The 15,931-nt window shown below is 35.7% G+C and overlaps 1 protein-coding gene across 4 annotated transcripts in view; it reads left to right on the forward strand.

Moving 5' to 3' along the window:
- Positions 1-15,931, forward strand: part of si:ch211-137a8.2 (uncharacterized protein LOC777613 homolog) — a 30,632-nt gene continuing 14,701 nt past the window's right edge. Inside the window, exons 1-4 of one of the 4 annotated variants that reach the window (XM_048161715.1) lie at positions 1-431; positions 11,705-11,982; positions 12,073-12,223; positions 13,787-13,969. In XM_048161715.1, coding sequence (XP_048017672.1) covers positions 11,726-11,982; positions 12,073-12,223; positions 13,787-13,969 — 591 coding nt within the window. In that variant the 5' untranslated portion in view covers positions 1-431; positions 11,705-11,725. The remainder of the gene's footprint in view (positions 432-11,704; positions 11,983-12,072; positions 12,224-13,786; positions 13,970-15,931) is intronic. The other 3 variants (XM_048161714.1, XM_048161712.1, XM_048161713.1) reach the window with 3 other exon arrangements.

The following is a 15,931-nucleotide window of genomic DNA, read 5'->3' on the forward strand; positions in this document are numbered from 1 at the left end:
TTTCTTTTCTCTTTTTCACCTTTTTCTATTCCTACAAAAATAACAATATATCAATTTTATTTCCGTAAATATCCGTGCTTGAAGTCACGCAGAAGAGTTGTAAAGGTGAGTAGGAGGGGCGGGCGAACTGCTCGGGGGCGTGGCTTCGTCTCACCTGTGTCAGGTGACAGTTCAATTTGCTTACAAGTACAACTCAAAAGACTGACGGCTGTGTTAAGTGACCTGCAACAGAGTTTCTCTTTATCGCACAACATAACTTAGCGTTGTTTCATGTTTGATGTGTGTTAGTAAAGCATACCTGGCATTTCAAAGCTGATGAGAAGAATTTTCTCCCTGAGGATAAAAACTTTTGCTCATGTATGATTCCTGAAACCCCGAGGGATTCCCTGAAGGAAAAAGCTGGAAGCTGGAGTTAGGACAGGTTAGTGCACGTAAGTGTTAAGAAGAATTAAATACAAATTTCCCCCATTTTTATTGCATTTTTAAGCCCGTTTCTTTTTTTTCAAAATCGCTTACAATGTTCACGTGCTTTACTGCGTTTAGCACGTGCATTTCATCAGCGTAGTTATAAATGTTAATGTTTAAATATAATATGTATAATATATATCGGTTAATAAAACGAATTCTCTATAAATATTACTTGTAATAGGATGTAAACACAGTGACAAACTTTTTGGGAGATGTACCAAATGGTAATTAGGCACGTGACAGTGTGCAAAGGGAGTGTTTAAGTGTTTTGCCTCTATAGAAGCCATTGTTTGCAAAGTATTTAAATGTGTTTCTGTTGTTGTGGAATGGTATGCATGAATCACCAGTTGGGTGACAACACCAGGCCATCAGGTTACAAGACTACAGCTGAATGTGATACTCCGTGCCCATTGATTATTCCCGCAATGACATCTAATGCCTCTTGTAGTTTAAACTGGGCCTGTATTCTGGGTCAAAGATCTTTTGTTGTTTATCTAATTAATTATATTGGGCTTAAATAACATTTTCAACCATAATCCATCATAGAGCCTCTACAACCTCCTTTAAAGTGATAGTTCACCCAAAAATGAGAATTTTGTCATCATTTACTCCCCCTCAAGTTGTTCCAAACCTGTATTCATTTCTTTGTTCTGCTGAACACAAAGGAAGATATTTTGAAGAATGTTTGTAACCAAGCAGATCTCGGCTTCCCATTGACTACCATAGTATTTTCCCCCTACTCTGGTAGTTAATTGGGGGCGAAATCTGCTTGGTTACAAACATTCTTCAAAATATCTTATCAAATATCTATTCAACATCATGGATCTCTCAGTTGTCGCCATCATTAGCACAAGAATGTTATTTACAGTGTCCTCTGTGGTTAGAAAAACTTCACACTGGCTACTCTCATGACATCACGATCAGAATGACATGAAAAATGTTGAATAATTCATGTTCAGACAGCTGATTGTGAAACTAACAACTGCGTACAAGCTCTTTCAAGACTGATGAACTTGAATTAGTGTTTTATTTTTCTAGACATCTTGCTCTTATCTCAGTCTTCCAGGGGCCTTCCAGTGAGCCCTTTAAAGCAATTAACTGATTTGCAGTCAATATACCCTCTAATTTGATGTTAACGATTACTGTAGTTCATTTTTCAAATGTAGACCTAAACCCAGTGATTTGATTATGAGGCCCAACAAACCAGGGTTTAAGCAGTGTCAGGAAAAAGTGCTGTGAGCACAGAGAATAAAGTTATCCTGCTTGTAAATGTCCTTTTATTTGGTTACTGTTCTGGCTTCCTGCTCTATGCAGACCCCAGAAGTGATTTTACTTGAAGAGTGTTGGTAAAGAAATGTATGATGGTTTAAAAGGGCAAAAGAGAGCTTCCTGCTTTGTCTTTTCTTTTTAAAAATCCCCTCCCTGACCCATTATATTTCAAGTCCAGGGTATATGCATTCAACAAAACACACTTCTTTGCCAGAATGACACCATGCTGAGTTTAATGATGAATGGCGTCATGCATCGGTAGTAATTGGCCATTCAGTCTAATGCTGCTACTGGCTTTCATTGTTAGACATTTATTTTGGAAAAAAAAGAGCTTTCTCCTCACTGTTGTTACTGGCCAGTTTCGTTGCTGAAACTGCAGATGCCCCCTGAGAAGAGCTTTGTTTGAAAACCAGGAATCGGGTTTCACCAACACAAGGATGAATGACAGTTTTGTATACTGGCATGTACAGATAATGAAAGCAGAGAGGGACGAAGGTGATCTGTGATTTAGTTTAGCTTTGACTTTATATGTACTTTATACTTGGCTTTGGTTTTATACATGCATATTTTCAGTGTTTGCAGTTAAACTGATTATATATCTCAGACACAGTACTGGTCAAAAGTTTGGACACATTACTATTTTTAATGTTTTTGAAAGAAGTATCTTATGCTCATTAAACCTGCATTTATTTGATCAAAAATACAGGGAAAAAACAGTAATATTGTGAAATATTATTACAATTTACAATAATGGTTTTCTGTTTTTTTTATACTTTAAAATATATTTTATTCCTGTGATGCAAAGCTGAATTTTCAGCATCATTACTCCAGTCTTCAGTGTCACATGATCCTTCACAAATCATTCTAATATGCTGATTTGATACTCAGTTATCAATGTTGGAAACGTATTTTTTTTTCAGGATTTATTGATGAATAAAATTTTTATAAAAGGACAGCATTTATTCAAAATCAGTCTTACCGATATAAATCTTTACTATCACTTTCTATCAATTTAACACATCCTTGCTGAAAAAGTATTAATTTCCTTCAAAAAAAAGAAAAAAAAAAAAAGTACTGACCCCAAACTTTTGAATGGTAGTGTATATTGTTACAAAAGATTTCTATTTTTAAATAAATGCTGTTTTTTTTGTTTTTTTTCTTTAACTTTTATTCATCAAAGAATCCTGCAAAAAAAATTACAGGTTATAAAAAAATATTAAGTAGCACAATGTTTCCAATATTGATAAATCATCAAATTAGAATGATTTGTGAAGGATCATGTGACACTGAAGACTGGAGTAATGATGCTGAAAATTCAGCTTTGCGTCACAGAATTAAATTATATTTTAAAGTATATTAAAATAGAAAAACATTCTTTTTTAAATTGTAATAATATTTCACAATATTACTGTTTTTCCAGATAAATGCAGGCTTAACAAGCATAAGAGACTTCTTCCAAAAACATTAAAAATAGTAATTTTCCAAACTTTTGATGTGTGTGTGTGTGTGTGTAATGGTCATTTATTCATTCTTTTTATTTTTTTTCTCTTCCATTTAAATTGTTTAGAGAGGTACATTATGTCTTTATCTTTCTCCTGAGAGAATGACCTTGCTTCAGGCTACAACAGTGATGTGGCAAACAGACATTCTGCTGTGTAAAACTGACTGGCTGTCCTTGAATGAATCCTCAATCGTCAGGTGAATGAGTCTGTGTTATTCTCCCTGAGCACAACACCTGTCAGACGTCTGCTAGCTGGGGAATCACAGCTGAGAGAACAATCATTTTACATCTCTAGCAATGACGCATTCATGTGGAGCAGCAAAATTCATCATCTTAACAAGAGTGCTTTTCGGAGTAGCTTGCCTTTGGCTGCATTCTGCAATTAATGGATGATGTCCTCGTTATACCTTTGATATTGTCACGAAGCAGCAGATCTTTGTCATCTGTTGTTTTTGGAATCATGTTGTCTTAAGCATGGGAAATGGAGGCAATTCCAAGAGGATGCTGTTTGAGAACTCTCACCAGATTGCGAGTGCTGTAAATGGGATTAGAAGAAGCCTGGATTGGATTTGAAGGCTGATCTAGCTACTTGAATCACATACTAACAATTTCTTGGAGAGCATTCAGCTCTTATTAAGAGAATTAAGGGCACGGTTGGACTTGAATCGAGACACATTTTCTGTTTAATAGCAAATTAGATGTAATGAACTGTAATTCACAGGACCCCGAGTGAGTTTGCTGTACCGATGCTCTTTTGCCCTCTGCGCAGATTGGTTTCTGAGGGGCCCGATGAGAGGAGGGGGGGGGGGCTAGTTCATCTCTTGCTTTTGTGTGTGTGTAGTGGATCAGATCAGATCAGGTGTCTTGGCACTGGCCTCTTCTCCCTATCCGGGTGCTGAGAAAGGCCTGTTTGTTTGCAATTTGGGCCTGTGGCACCAAAGAGACAATGAGTGCAGTCTCTGCAGTTTCTGTGAGGACGGGGAGGGAGAACAGAGGGTTCGAACTCGAGGGGTGTGGGAGGCACCAGGGTCCTTATCTCCTCCGTCTTCGTGAGCACCCATTACCGGAAACGCAGATGTCCCTCAGACCGCCTCCATGGGACGGCACAGACGGGAGTGGGTGGAACGCTGTCACCTCACTGGAAGTGTATGCACACGTTTTTGATTAAAAATACATTTTTTTTTTAACAGGTTGGCTCAATCAAGCAGAGCTATTTTAGATTGTTGTAATTTTGAGCTAATGGTGTTAAAATTGAGCAGGGTTGTGGTGTTCATCATGTAAACCACTGGTTTGCTTGAAGATTTTACATTGGACATCAAGTGGTGGCCTGACACTGTTCCAGATGTCTTTAAAACCTAAATTTAATAATAAAAAATACTTTAGGATGCAAGTGCATAGGCTAAATATGTGAAATTGTTAACCTGACAAAAGCTGAATAGGAATTTTTCAAATTTTGCTAAATTTATCAAGTGCAAAAAATGCATTTTTGCATTATAACTTATTTTAAATCTTTTATATACGTGTTTTTTATATTGATATTGGTAATAGGTAGCTTATACTACGTTATCAAACTGCTAATAATGTGTTGCTAAAGTTACACAAACCATGTTCCCATTCAGAGATGGCTGCCTTTAAAAAATCGGAATCCTTAGAAACGCCTTTAACATAATGCATATAGTTTATCATAACATCGTAATATACATCATATACTTAATTCACCTGCTGTATGTACTTGTTTTTCCTGTCCTTTCTTAAAGGTGTTCTTGTGCTCTGTGTTAATAGATCAATTTGGAGCAGATGTCATAGTTACGTCACTTGCAACTGCGCATAGTGGTTGCAGAAAAACAGCAGTAACAAGTGAAGGAAAATGTGGGCAAAATCCACAGAATAAGAGAAATGTTTTGTTGTGCCTCTGGATGTCAGATTCAGAATGCAAACCATATAGTCTTAGTCATTTTTTTTATAGAATACCGTAGTTGAAGATGCCCTTTGAAGCTAAACGCAGATGTTTATGTTGCAAGTCACAGACTGGACTGATGATTAGTCTACTGTTAAAGCATTTGATGTAAACAGTATGTCTACATAATATTCACATATGCAGTTTATAAGGGTTATACATGCATAGCAGTTACAGCATGAAATGTTACATAAACCTATAACATTTTGGTGCCGATGGCCTCATGGGCAGCGTGCCGTCATATAGCGCTAATGTGCTTTGGATGACTCAAGTTCTAGTCCCGGCACGTGGTCCTTTCCCAAACCCGTCCCTCTCTCTCTCTCTCTCTCTCTCTCTCTCTATCTCTCTTTCCCACTTTCCCACAAAAAAACCCCGTAACATTTTACATTTACATACTTTTAAACATATAACATTTTTATCTCACTATTCTGACTTTTTTTCTTGCATTTACATGTTTATATCTCCCAGTTCGGACTTTATAACTCGCAATTGTGAGTTTATATCACAATTCTGAGGGGGGAAAAAAGTCAGAATTGCAGAAACTTGCAGAAAAAAAGACAGAATAATGAGTATATCTCACAATTCTGTTTTTCCTTCTAAGAATTGTGAGATATAAACTTGGATTTGTGAGTAAAATAGGTCTATATACCCATACAAGGAGGTTGTGGTGGGACATTTCTAAATTTATTTGATAAATTATGCAATATTCTTTTGTTATACTTTAATATTTGGGTTTTTCAATTATGAAAAGAGTCTGGAAAATGAAGTGCATGTTATTAATCTTGTGATTTATATTTGTTTCATATTCATCGGTGTAAATTCGGTGTAGTAATCAGAAACCTCTTTCTGTGGTATTGAAATAATTAGAAAGTTCTATTAAGGACAGTACAAACATAAAAGCTGTTAAAACCATTCATTTATTTAATACATTTAAGATTTTGTGAAATATCAAAGCTGGTTTATTTAGTTTACTTTCTCGTTTGGTTGATATTGTATTTTATATTTTTAACCCTGGCATTTTTTTCTGCTTTGTAATTGTTGTGGTCAAGCATTAAAAAAAAAAAAAAAAATAAATACATAAGCATAAGCACTATAAGCATGATAGGAAAAAAAGACTAGGAGCATGAAAGGAAAATCCCTGCATGTTGACTGGATTGGTTACATGTTTGTGACGATAGGAAATGGAGCGATTTCAAACTGCATTTGAGACGATCTTTGGTTTACTGCAGTTTTAAGGAGAAAATACTCGGCATTGGTGTTGACTGAATTTGAATGTGAAGTTTTTAATGTTGTTTATATGTCTATGTAGTGTTTTTAACATGCTATATTATATTATATTATATTATATTATATTATATTATATTATATTATATTATATTATACACACACACACTACCATTCAAAAGTTTGGAAACATTACTATTTTTAATTTTTTTGAAAGAAGTCTCTTATGCTCATCAAGCCTGCATTTATTTGATGAAAAATACAGAAAAAAACGGAAATATTACTACAATTTAAAATAATGGTTTTCTATTTTAATATACTTTAAAATATATATATTTTTTTCTGTGATGCAAAGCTGAATTTTCAGCATCATTACTCCAGTCTTCAGTGTCACATGATCCTTCAGAAATCATTCTAATATGCTGATTTGATACTCAGTTATTATCAGTGTTGGAAACAGTTGTGCTGCTTAATATTTTTTGGAAACTGTGATACTTTTTTCAGGATTCATTGATGAATAAAAGGTCAAAAAGAACAGCATTTATTCAAAATAGTAAAGATTTATATTTTTAGAAAATATTTCTATCACTTTTTATCAAATTAACACATCCTTGCTGAAAAAAGTATTAATTTCTTCAAAAAAAAAAAAAAGAAAAAGAAAAAGAAAAAAATTCTGACCCCAAACTTTTGAACGGTAGTGTATATTGTTACAAAAGATTTAATTTAAATAAATGCTGCTCTTTTTTTTTTTTTTTTTTTTTTTTTTTTTTTTAAACTTTTTATTCATCAAAGAATCCTGAAAAAAGTATCACATTATAAAAAAATATTAAGAAAAAATATTAAGCAGCACAACATTTGTAATAAATCAGCATATTAGAATGATTTCTGAAGGATCATGTGACACTGAAGACTGGAGTAATGATGCTGAAAATTCAGCTTTGCATCACAGACACAAATTATATTATAATAGAAAACCATTATTGTAAATTGTAGTAATATTTTACAATATTACTGTTTTGTTTTTTTGTTTTTTTCTGTATTTTTGATCAAATAAATGCAGGCTTGATGAGTAGAAAAGACTTCTTTTGAAAACATTAAAAATAGTAATGTTTCCAAACTTTTGGTGTATATATTATATTATATTATATTATATTATATTATATTATATTATATTATATTATATTATATTATATTACATTTTTTTTCTCTATTTTTTTTTTTTTTTTTTTTTTAGTAGTAGTTTTATATAGATGTTTATTTAATAAATGGATATTTAGTGATTGTTGCATTTTATTTCCTTTTAGAACTACTGATATGAATTGGATTAAACCAATTCAATTGGATTAAACCAATTCATATCATTTGACTTGACTTGACTTGACTTGACTAAACCGCATTAGTAGACTGTTCATAGTTTGGTATTGTAGGAAAGTTAGTTTACATCTGGAATGTTGGTCCATGAGTCTAATTAGTATTTACTATAGAGATTTTCAGTGATGTGATCGATTAGAGTCATTAGACATGCTGTTAAACCCATTTTTGTCCTCCACCTCAAATTAATCAATAGAATGTGGGCTGAAATTGTCGGTTATACTATTTGCTTGGCAGCGTGTGGGATGAGATTCAGTCCGAGCCCTGAGCTTGGCAAGAGATTGCGTGTTTACTGCTCCGCTTGAAAACAGCAACAGTCTGAGCTTTTAGAGTGTTATGACCTTTCCCAGGCTTATCATAAACCAAGGGAAGTAATTGTCTTTGGCCACCGAAAGGGTAACATTACCTCCGTTTGCCGTGAGGTTTATTCAGCGACAAGGAGACAAGCTCCGCTTTATCCGCCGTTAAGAAAGAAAAATGATGTTCTCCCCAGAGCGACGATCATTTTCTGTGAGGGTGTTTTGTGCCTGTACAGAGGTGTCATGTGATCTGGAAAAATGGACTATAAAACCTGAATAAGAAGCCAGAGAGTGATTTGAACGTCATTGATGCATTGAATGCATCATTACTTTTCATTTGCTTCCACATTGCAGACTCATCCTGCATCACCTTTCGCCTAAATGTAAGGGCCTTTTGTCCTCTGTCGCACTCACAGACAGCAGTTTGCGTGTTTATTCGACTCCAGCTCATTCAAATGCGAGCTGTGTTATGGAAAGGTCCCCAGATGCACCTGCCTCGTCTGTTTCTAGCCAAACCACCGACACTAGCTGAATGGGATGACTAAGCATCTGTAATCCGGCCTGTCATTTACATCCTTGTGTGTCTCTTGCTGCTTTCTGATCCTGCTGTCTATATTAATTTACCATGATCCTTGTCCATGACTTTCCTGCAGGATTATATGTATATGATTACTATGGTCAAGCTGTCCGTGACTGGATTGGATATCAAAACGGTCACGTTTATTTTACATTTGCACCTGTGAGAACTTGCGATACCTCAATACCACGTGTTGGGCTTGTATGACAATCTCCATGGTTTGGTTTTTGTGTTGGAACATTATGATATGTAACTTAAGCTGGGCTGGGATGTACTGTAGGCCTACAGGGTGAAAATCAGCATGAAATCATATTCCTAACATCCCATTTACAGTCATTGTGTCACTGCACGCCTGTTGGGTGTCACACGTACACGCCTGTTCCTCAAGACACAAGCTCACCAATGAGATGGGATATGGCCTGCAGCCTGCTGTAAGTTTGTTCACTTCTGAAAAGGTTAGGAACAGAGTATGGATTGCAGTCGTGTTTGCACTCCATTACTCCTCAGGCGAGAACAACATTCTCTGCAGGTTGAGAAAAGCAATAACGGTGACTTCGATTTTCAACCTGACTGCCTTGAGACTCAGTCCAGTGCCTTAATGCCCTCCACTGGGGCAAACTCTCAGCAGACCCTGAGAAAGGGCCGTTATTTTGGCTGAGTCTGAAGTCGGTGTGTGCCTTCGGTGGAGGCGGCCGAGGTGGGCGGCAAGGTTGCAGGTAAATTATGCCCATCTAACTTTGAGTTATTTGCTGGTTGGGCTTGAAGTTTTGAAAGAACTGTTCTCCCCAAGTGAACTCGCAAGGCAAGTCCTTCATAAATACAGATGCAGGCCGCTTTTGAGACGGACGTAGGCTCTTAAGCTATTCTTGAACATTTTTAAAGTTTTTCATGAGGTCAGCTAAGGAGCTTTTGGGACCATCGCTCTTGATTGACAGCAGCCATGGTCTGGCATAGCTGACCTTGCTCTGCCAGCCACATTATGCAGGTATTAGAGTGAGGAAAATCTATTTGGCTTGTTTTTTTTTTTTTTTTTTTTTTTTTTTCTGCCAGGGCTGTGGCAGCAACGTCGTAACTCCTTTGGGTAATGGGTATAAAACTGATTTATGGTTTTTGATGGCTGAAATTATACCCCAGAGCACAGGAGACTTTTCTCCATGTCTGAGGTGTCTGAAAGTTCTAATTCAGCAGTCATGCAGAGAAACCACAGCTTTTCTAACCGGATACTGCAAATGTGGGTTTATGCACTGTGAATGAACATGAAATTCTTTTTAGATGAGAGATTTTAAGGAGAAAATATGTAACGGTGGACATTCTGCATATAACTTCATTTCATTTGTCAACTGTGAATTGTATTGGCTTAATCTTCTGACCTTATGTTGAATCAAAATGTATTTTATGACTTTTTTTTTATTTCATTCATTAATTTATTCTTGTTTTTATTTATAAATTTATTTAAAGATTTTTTTTTTTTTGTATTTTATTTATGAATGTATATGATTATTTTGACTTATAAATGTATAAATATATAAACTTATATAAACTTATAAATGTATTTTTGAAATTTTCATGTATTTTATTTTATTATGATTTGGTTTATTAAATATTTGATTTTTCTTTGATTTTTGTTTTTATTTGATTTTAATTAGATTTATTTTGTTCAATATTTTTATTCATTTAAAAAGATATATCTTAAAGGTGCCCTAGAACTTTTTTTAAAAAGATGTAATATAAGTCTAAGGTGTCCCCTGAATGTGTCTGTGAAGTTTCAGCTCAAAATACCCCATAGATTTTTTTTTTTTTTAATTAATTTTTTTAACTGCCTATTTTGGGGCATCATTATAAATGAGCCGATTCAGGGCTACTGGCCCTTTAATTCTCGTGCTCCACGCCCACGGAGCTCGCGCTTGCCTTAAACAGTGCATAAACAAAGTTTACACAGCTAATATAACCCTCAAATGGATCTTTACAAAGTGTTCGTCATGCATACTGCATGCATGCGTCGGATTATGTGAGTATTGTATACTGTTATATTGTTTACATTTGATTCTGAATGAGTTTGAGGCTGTGCTCTGTGGCTAACAGGCTAATGCTACACTGTTGGAGAGATTTATAAAGAATGGAAGTTGTGTTTATGCATTATACAGACTGCAAGTGTTTAATAATGAAAATAGCGACGGCTCTTGTCTCCGTGAATACAGTAAGAAACGATGGTAACTTTAACCACATTTAACAGTACATTAGCAACATGCTAACGAAACATTTAGAAAGACAGTTTACAAATATCACTAAAAATATCATGGATCATGTCAGTTATTATTGCTCCATCTGCCATTTTTCACTATTGTTCTTGCTTGCTTACCTAGTCTGATGATTCAGCTGTGCACATCCAGACGTCCTGCTCCTTGTGTAATGCCTCGATCATGAGGCTGGCATATGCAAATATTGGGGGCGTACACCCAGACTGTTACGTAACAGTTGGTGTTATGTTGAGATTCGCCTGTTCTTCGGAGGTCTTTTAAACAAATGAGATTTATATAAGAAGAGGAAACAATGGAGTTCGAGACTCACTGTATGTCATTTTCCATGTACTGAACTCTTGTTATTCAACTATGCCGAGGTAAATTCAAATTTTTCATTCGAGGGCACCTTTAAATCTTGGTCACCACTTGTGTTTTACACCATTTTTAATGCATTTTACTTTCAAAATTGACAAATGGATTTTTAAAGTACTGTTTATTTATTTGTCTCTCAATATCAGGCTTATAAAATCTGCATGCATAGTCCATTAAATTAGCAAATTTGTTTAAAATATTTTTTTTTTTAATGCTTCCTAAAATATTTCCCAAAATTAATGTCAACTACCCATAAAGTACATGAAATGTCCACTCTGTTTTGATGCATTGAAATGAATTTATCCCACAATGCATACATCTTCATAAGGAAGACTACATAACTGCAAGAGCTCAGAACAATATGTCTATGCATCCTGCTGTGTTTGACCCTAATGAACTGACCTCCCTTTGTGTTCTTGTAAACAGGTGGCATTTGGTGATGCCAGGATGTTAGAAGAGATGTCAATCAAAGCCAGTCACCATGGTAACACCAGAGTAGGCCCCAGAGGAAGTGAAGACGCAGGAGAGATGCAAACATGTGTTGAAATGAACCACCAAAGTGGTCTCTACCTACAGTCCTCTGAGACCTGCTTTCCCACGAGAAGCTTTCAGCTACATGATGATTTGAATGAGTTCTCTAATGAGTGGTCGTCCATTGGAGACTTGAGCCAAGATGTTTCCTTCTCTCTTGAGGGCTGCGTCAAGTGAGTAGGCATCCAAGTGTATTGGAAACCTGTCTGTGTAACTGATCTGTACCGACTGTCGTACCTAATTGTTTTTTATTGGTCCATCAGGCTGGAGAGGAGGTGGATGCTGTGGTATGAATTCAAGAAGGAACTCTCCTGCTTGGATGACTGGCTTCGATCAGCTGAGAAAATAGCAGCGTCCCCGAACTCCAGCCATGTGCTGTATATTACGGCAAAAGAGGAGTTACAAAAGTATGAGGTAATGAGACTTTTGGTCTATTTTCTGTGCTGTTAGATGCTTAATTTTAATGTCGAAGACAGGTAAGAGTGTGTTTTTATAAAAAAAAAGAAAAAAAAGGAAAAAAAAAAAGAAATGAAACGCATGCCAAGTTCTTAAAAATATGATTTTTTTATTGGCTGGTTTTAAAAGTGTTACTTGCGTTTTTTTGTTGTTGTTTTTAAATGTATTAAAAGTCATGTGATGTGACCAAGTAAAAATAACATGTATTCAGGGTGTATGGAAAATGTTTGTGTACACATCTTAATCAGTGTTCAGAAAAAACATGCGCATATATATATATATATATATATATATATGCGCGCCAACACAGGAATAAATTACAATTAAAAATCCATTCAAATAGAAACGTTATTTTAAATTGTAAAAATATTTCACAGTATTACTGTTTTTGCTGTATTTTGGATCAAACAAATAGTGGAAGAGACTTTTAAAAACATTTAAAAATCTTACCAATCTAAACCTTTTGAATGGTAGTGTTTTTTTTTTTTTTTTTTTTTTTTTTTTTTTTTTTATTATTATTTTCAACAATTTTGTTCCTTTTTTGAGTTGTTGTTGTTGTTTTTTTTCCTTCATTATGATGTTAGTTATATCATCCTGAGATTTGTTTTGGGAGAATATAGAAAATTAATTTTACTATAGAAATTAATAACATGCTCGTCATAAAAGGGGTATATTAAAGTAATTTGTTTGTATGTAATTTTTGAATAAAATAATAGATGAGACAAAAAATAGTGTGGTTCCGTTGAACCCTATTTTATTATTATTCTTTTTTTTTTTATATATATCATTCTGAACGCAAACCCAAGAAATGCCTTTTGATCACAGTCATATTTGTGGTTTCTTTTGAAAGAAGAAAAAGCATATATAGAAAAAGGTTATCCAAAATGTCAGAATGAAATTCACAAAGATAAGCTTAAATTTATTGCAAATTATCAACAATTTATAAAAAAAAAAAAAAAAAAAAAAAAAAAAAAAAAAAAAAAAAAGAGGCCTAGAAACACAGTAGAGCTAAAGCCAGACCATTTTAAATCTGAGGGTTAAAACTCTTAAACGGAGATGTCAAAAGACAAATTACCCCTGAAACTCTAGTTGCTGTGTTATTGTTACAAGATGAGCGCAATACCATCTCCGATTAGTCATTACAGGTGTCTGTTGCTGAGTGGATACTGGCCATGCTTTCTACAATGAAAGTGTAATCAACGACAGACACACTTACACGTGCGCAGACAGCACATTTACTCAGACTGTCTAGAAGCCTGGGACTTGTGCCAGTGAAGATAAATGACACCAAATGGTCATCAAACTCCTTGGCTCTCCTCTTAAGCACCATTGCGCCTCCCTCCGTCTCAACTCCTCGCACAAATTTCTTAAAATAACCTGCTTTAATTAATCAGAGAACTGGTGGGATTTATTTTTTACCTTCCGGTTGTTAATTTTAGAGTTTAGAGGGGGTTACCCTGCTAGTTAATCGCATGATGTCACCATTAGCCAAAGACCGGTTGTTTTTGTATCTCCTTCCAGAACCTGCGTGCTGAGGCCAGGATACGTTTAGCCCAGCTGGACGGCTTGACCCAGAGGAGTCGAACTCTGGTTGACCTGTTTAGAGGTACTATGGGCACACGGCTCGTAGAAATGACGAAGGACTGCGGACAGCGCTGGGATCAGCTCAGTAACATGGTGGAGACTGTGTGCCGCAGGTTAAAGGTATAAAAAGACCCCCAAACTGCTCAAAAGTGACATCTTTTAAAGCAAGCACAATATAAAAAAAAATTTATTTTGAAATGTGAAATTTGCGGTAAATAAAACCGCAGCTGTGTCTGCCAGAACTTTACTGCAACAAAATATGGTAGCAACATTTTAGGTGCTACTGATTGAACTTAAACTTACTGTTACAAACCTGGGGGACCTATTATGCAAAATTCACTTTTATAAGGTGTTTGAACACAGATGTGTATGTAAACAAACAGCCTATAATGGTAAAAATCCACCAAAATTTTATAATGGTAAAAAATTATTTTTTAAATAATCCATTATCATGAACAGTCTCTCTAAATGCGCGGTTCCAGATTTCCCCCTACTTTTATGTAAGAGCCCCGCCCATGACTGGTGACGATCTGCCCTATTAGCATAGATACCGCCCTGAGTGAGCTGCAGCAGTCCGCCATTTCTGTTTCCTTGCTGTAGCAGCTGGAGAGACGCAATATCTGCGCCAAAAAAACATTACAAATGTTCTGTTATTGGATGTACTAATGAACATAAGAGTGTCCACCTGAGCCACTGAGGAAACAGTGGTTGAATTTTAATAATGAAGGAAATGTGCCGCAGAAAGTCGGTAAAGTGTTATGTATTTGCACAAATCATTTTACTTTTTTACATTTACATTTTACAGACTATAAGGCGCAGGTAAGGCTGAACACCGTTACTGACATTTTGGCTGCGTGAGATTCTCCAGTTTTGTTGTTGAAGCATGAGCTGTTAAAGCTCCGCCCTCTTCTGGAAAGGGGGCTGGGAGCAGCAGCAGCTCAATTGCATTTAAAGGGACACACACAAAAAAGGCGCGTTTTTGTTCACGCCCAAATAGGGGCAAATTTGACCAGCTATAATTATCTGTGGGTTATTTTGAGCAAAAAAATTCACAGAGCCATTCTGGGGACACCAGAGACTTTATATTGCATCTTGTGAAAAGGGGGATAATAGGTTAGCCTGGTAATACCAGACTCTGCTACTTCACTTTGCTTCGTAGACAGAGTCTGGAATGGCATAATAGAGATGTGTTTTCTCTCTCGCTAGGGGGCGCTTGTCTGAAGTTTAAAATCATTGGTTACCCGTAAGCCAATCAGATACGTTTAGTTATGACGTATGTCATGGGCCTGTACAGCCGCATCGAAGCACAGACATCATGCATCGAACTCAAATCTATGATTGAACTTCCACTGTAAACCTGTTGTAAACACATGATGATACGAGCGAAATACCGGAGTGAACATGGCTGTAAACGACTTTTGCAGATTATGCGAAGTTAATGCATCCCGAAGTTTGCATCCCGTGTCTCGTTTCCCATTTCCGCGGTCGTTTCGGTTTTCGATTTCTCTAACCTACAATGTAAAACTCGGCGCTTAGCATTACGTCACGGCTCTCAGCCCGCCCTCTGTTCGTTGATTGGCCCGGCTGTTTCCAGACCGGTGGCAAACACAAAGCTCTGACACTGTATCAGACTGAGTACAGAAGCGAAATGAAATTGAGCGGAAGTAGGAAGTCTGACGTAGTCAGGCTAATAATAGGTCCCCTTTAACTGATATAATATTAATATAACAACCTACTGAAGTACTAAAATCTGTTGTACCTTTATAAACCATCAAATGTGAAGTGTCAGTGAATTCTGTAAATTATAAGATAATTTGGTCTTTAATTGCCAAAAACTGTAAATTTAACAGTAATATACATTAAATTTCCTGTTAGATTTCATAGTTTTCCACTGTGTTTATAATAAGGGAACTTGCTGTTAAACTGTTAAACGATTATCAGGTTTTTTTAACATAGCATTTTTAGTCTTTTACCATTAAAATGATACTTTTTTACAGTGTACAATTGTTTTAGGTTTTCAAAACATTGTTTTTTGGGGCTGAAAACCATAAAAAGCACATGATTTTAAAAGACGTTTTAGTT

This window comes from Megalobrama amblycephala, linkage group LG16, assembly GCF_018812025.1.
Source record: "Megalobrama amblycephala isolate DHTTF-2021 linkage group LG16, ASM1881202v1, whole genome shotgun sequence".
NCBI lineage: Eukaryota > Metazoa > Chordata > Actinopteri > Cypriniformes > Xenocyprididae > Megalobrama > Megalobrama amblycephala.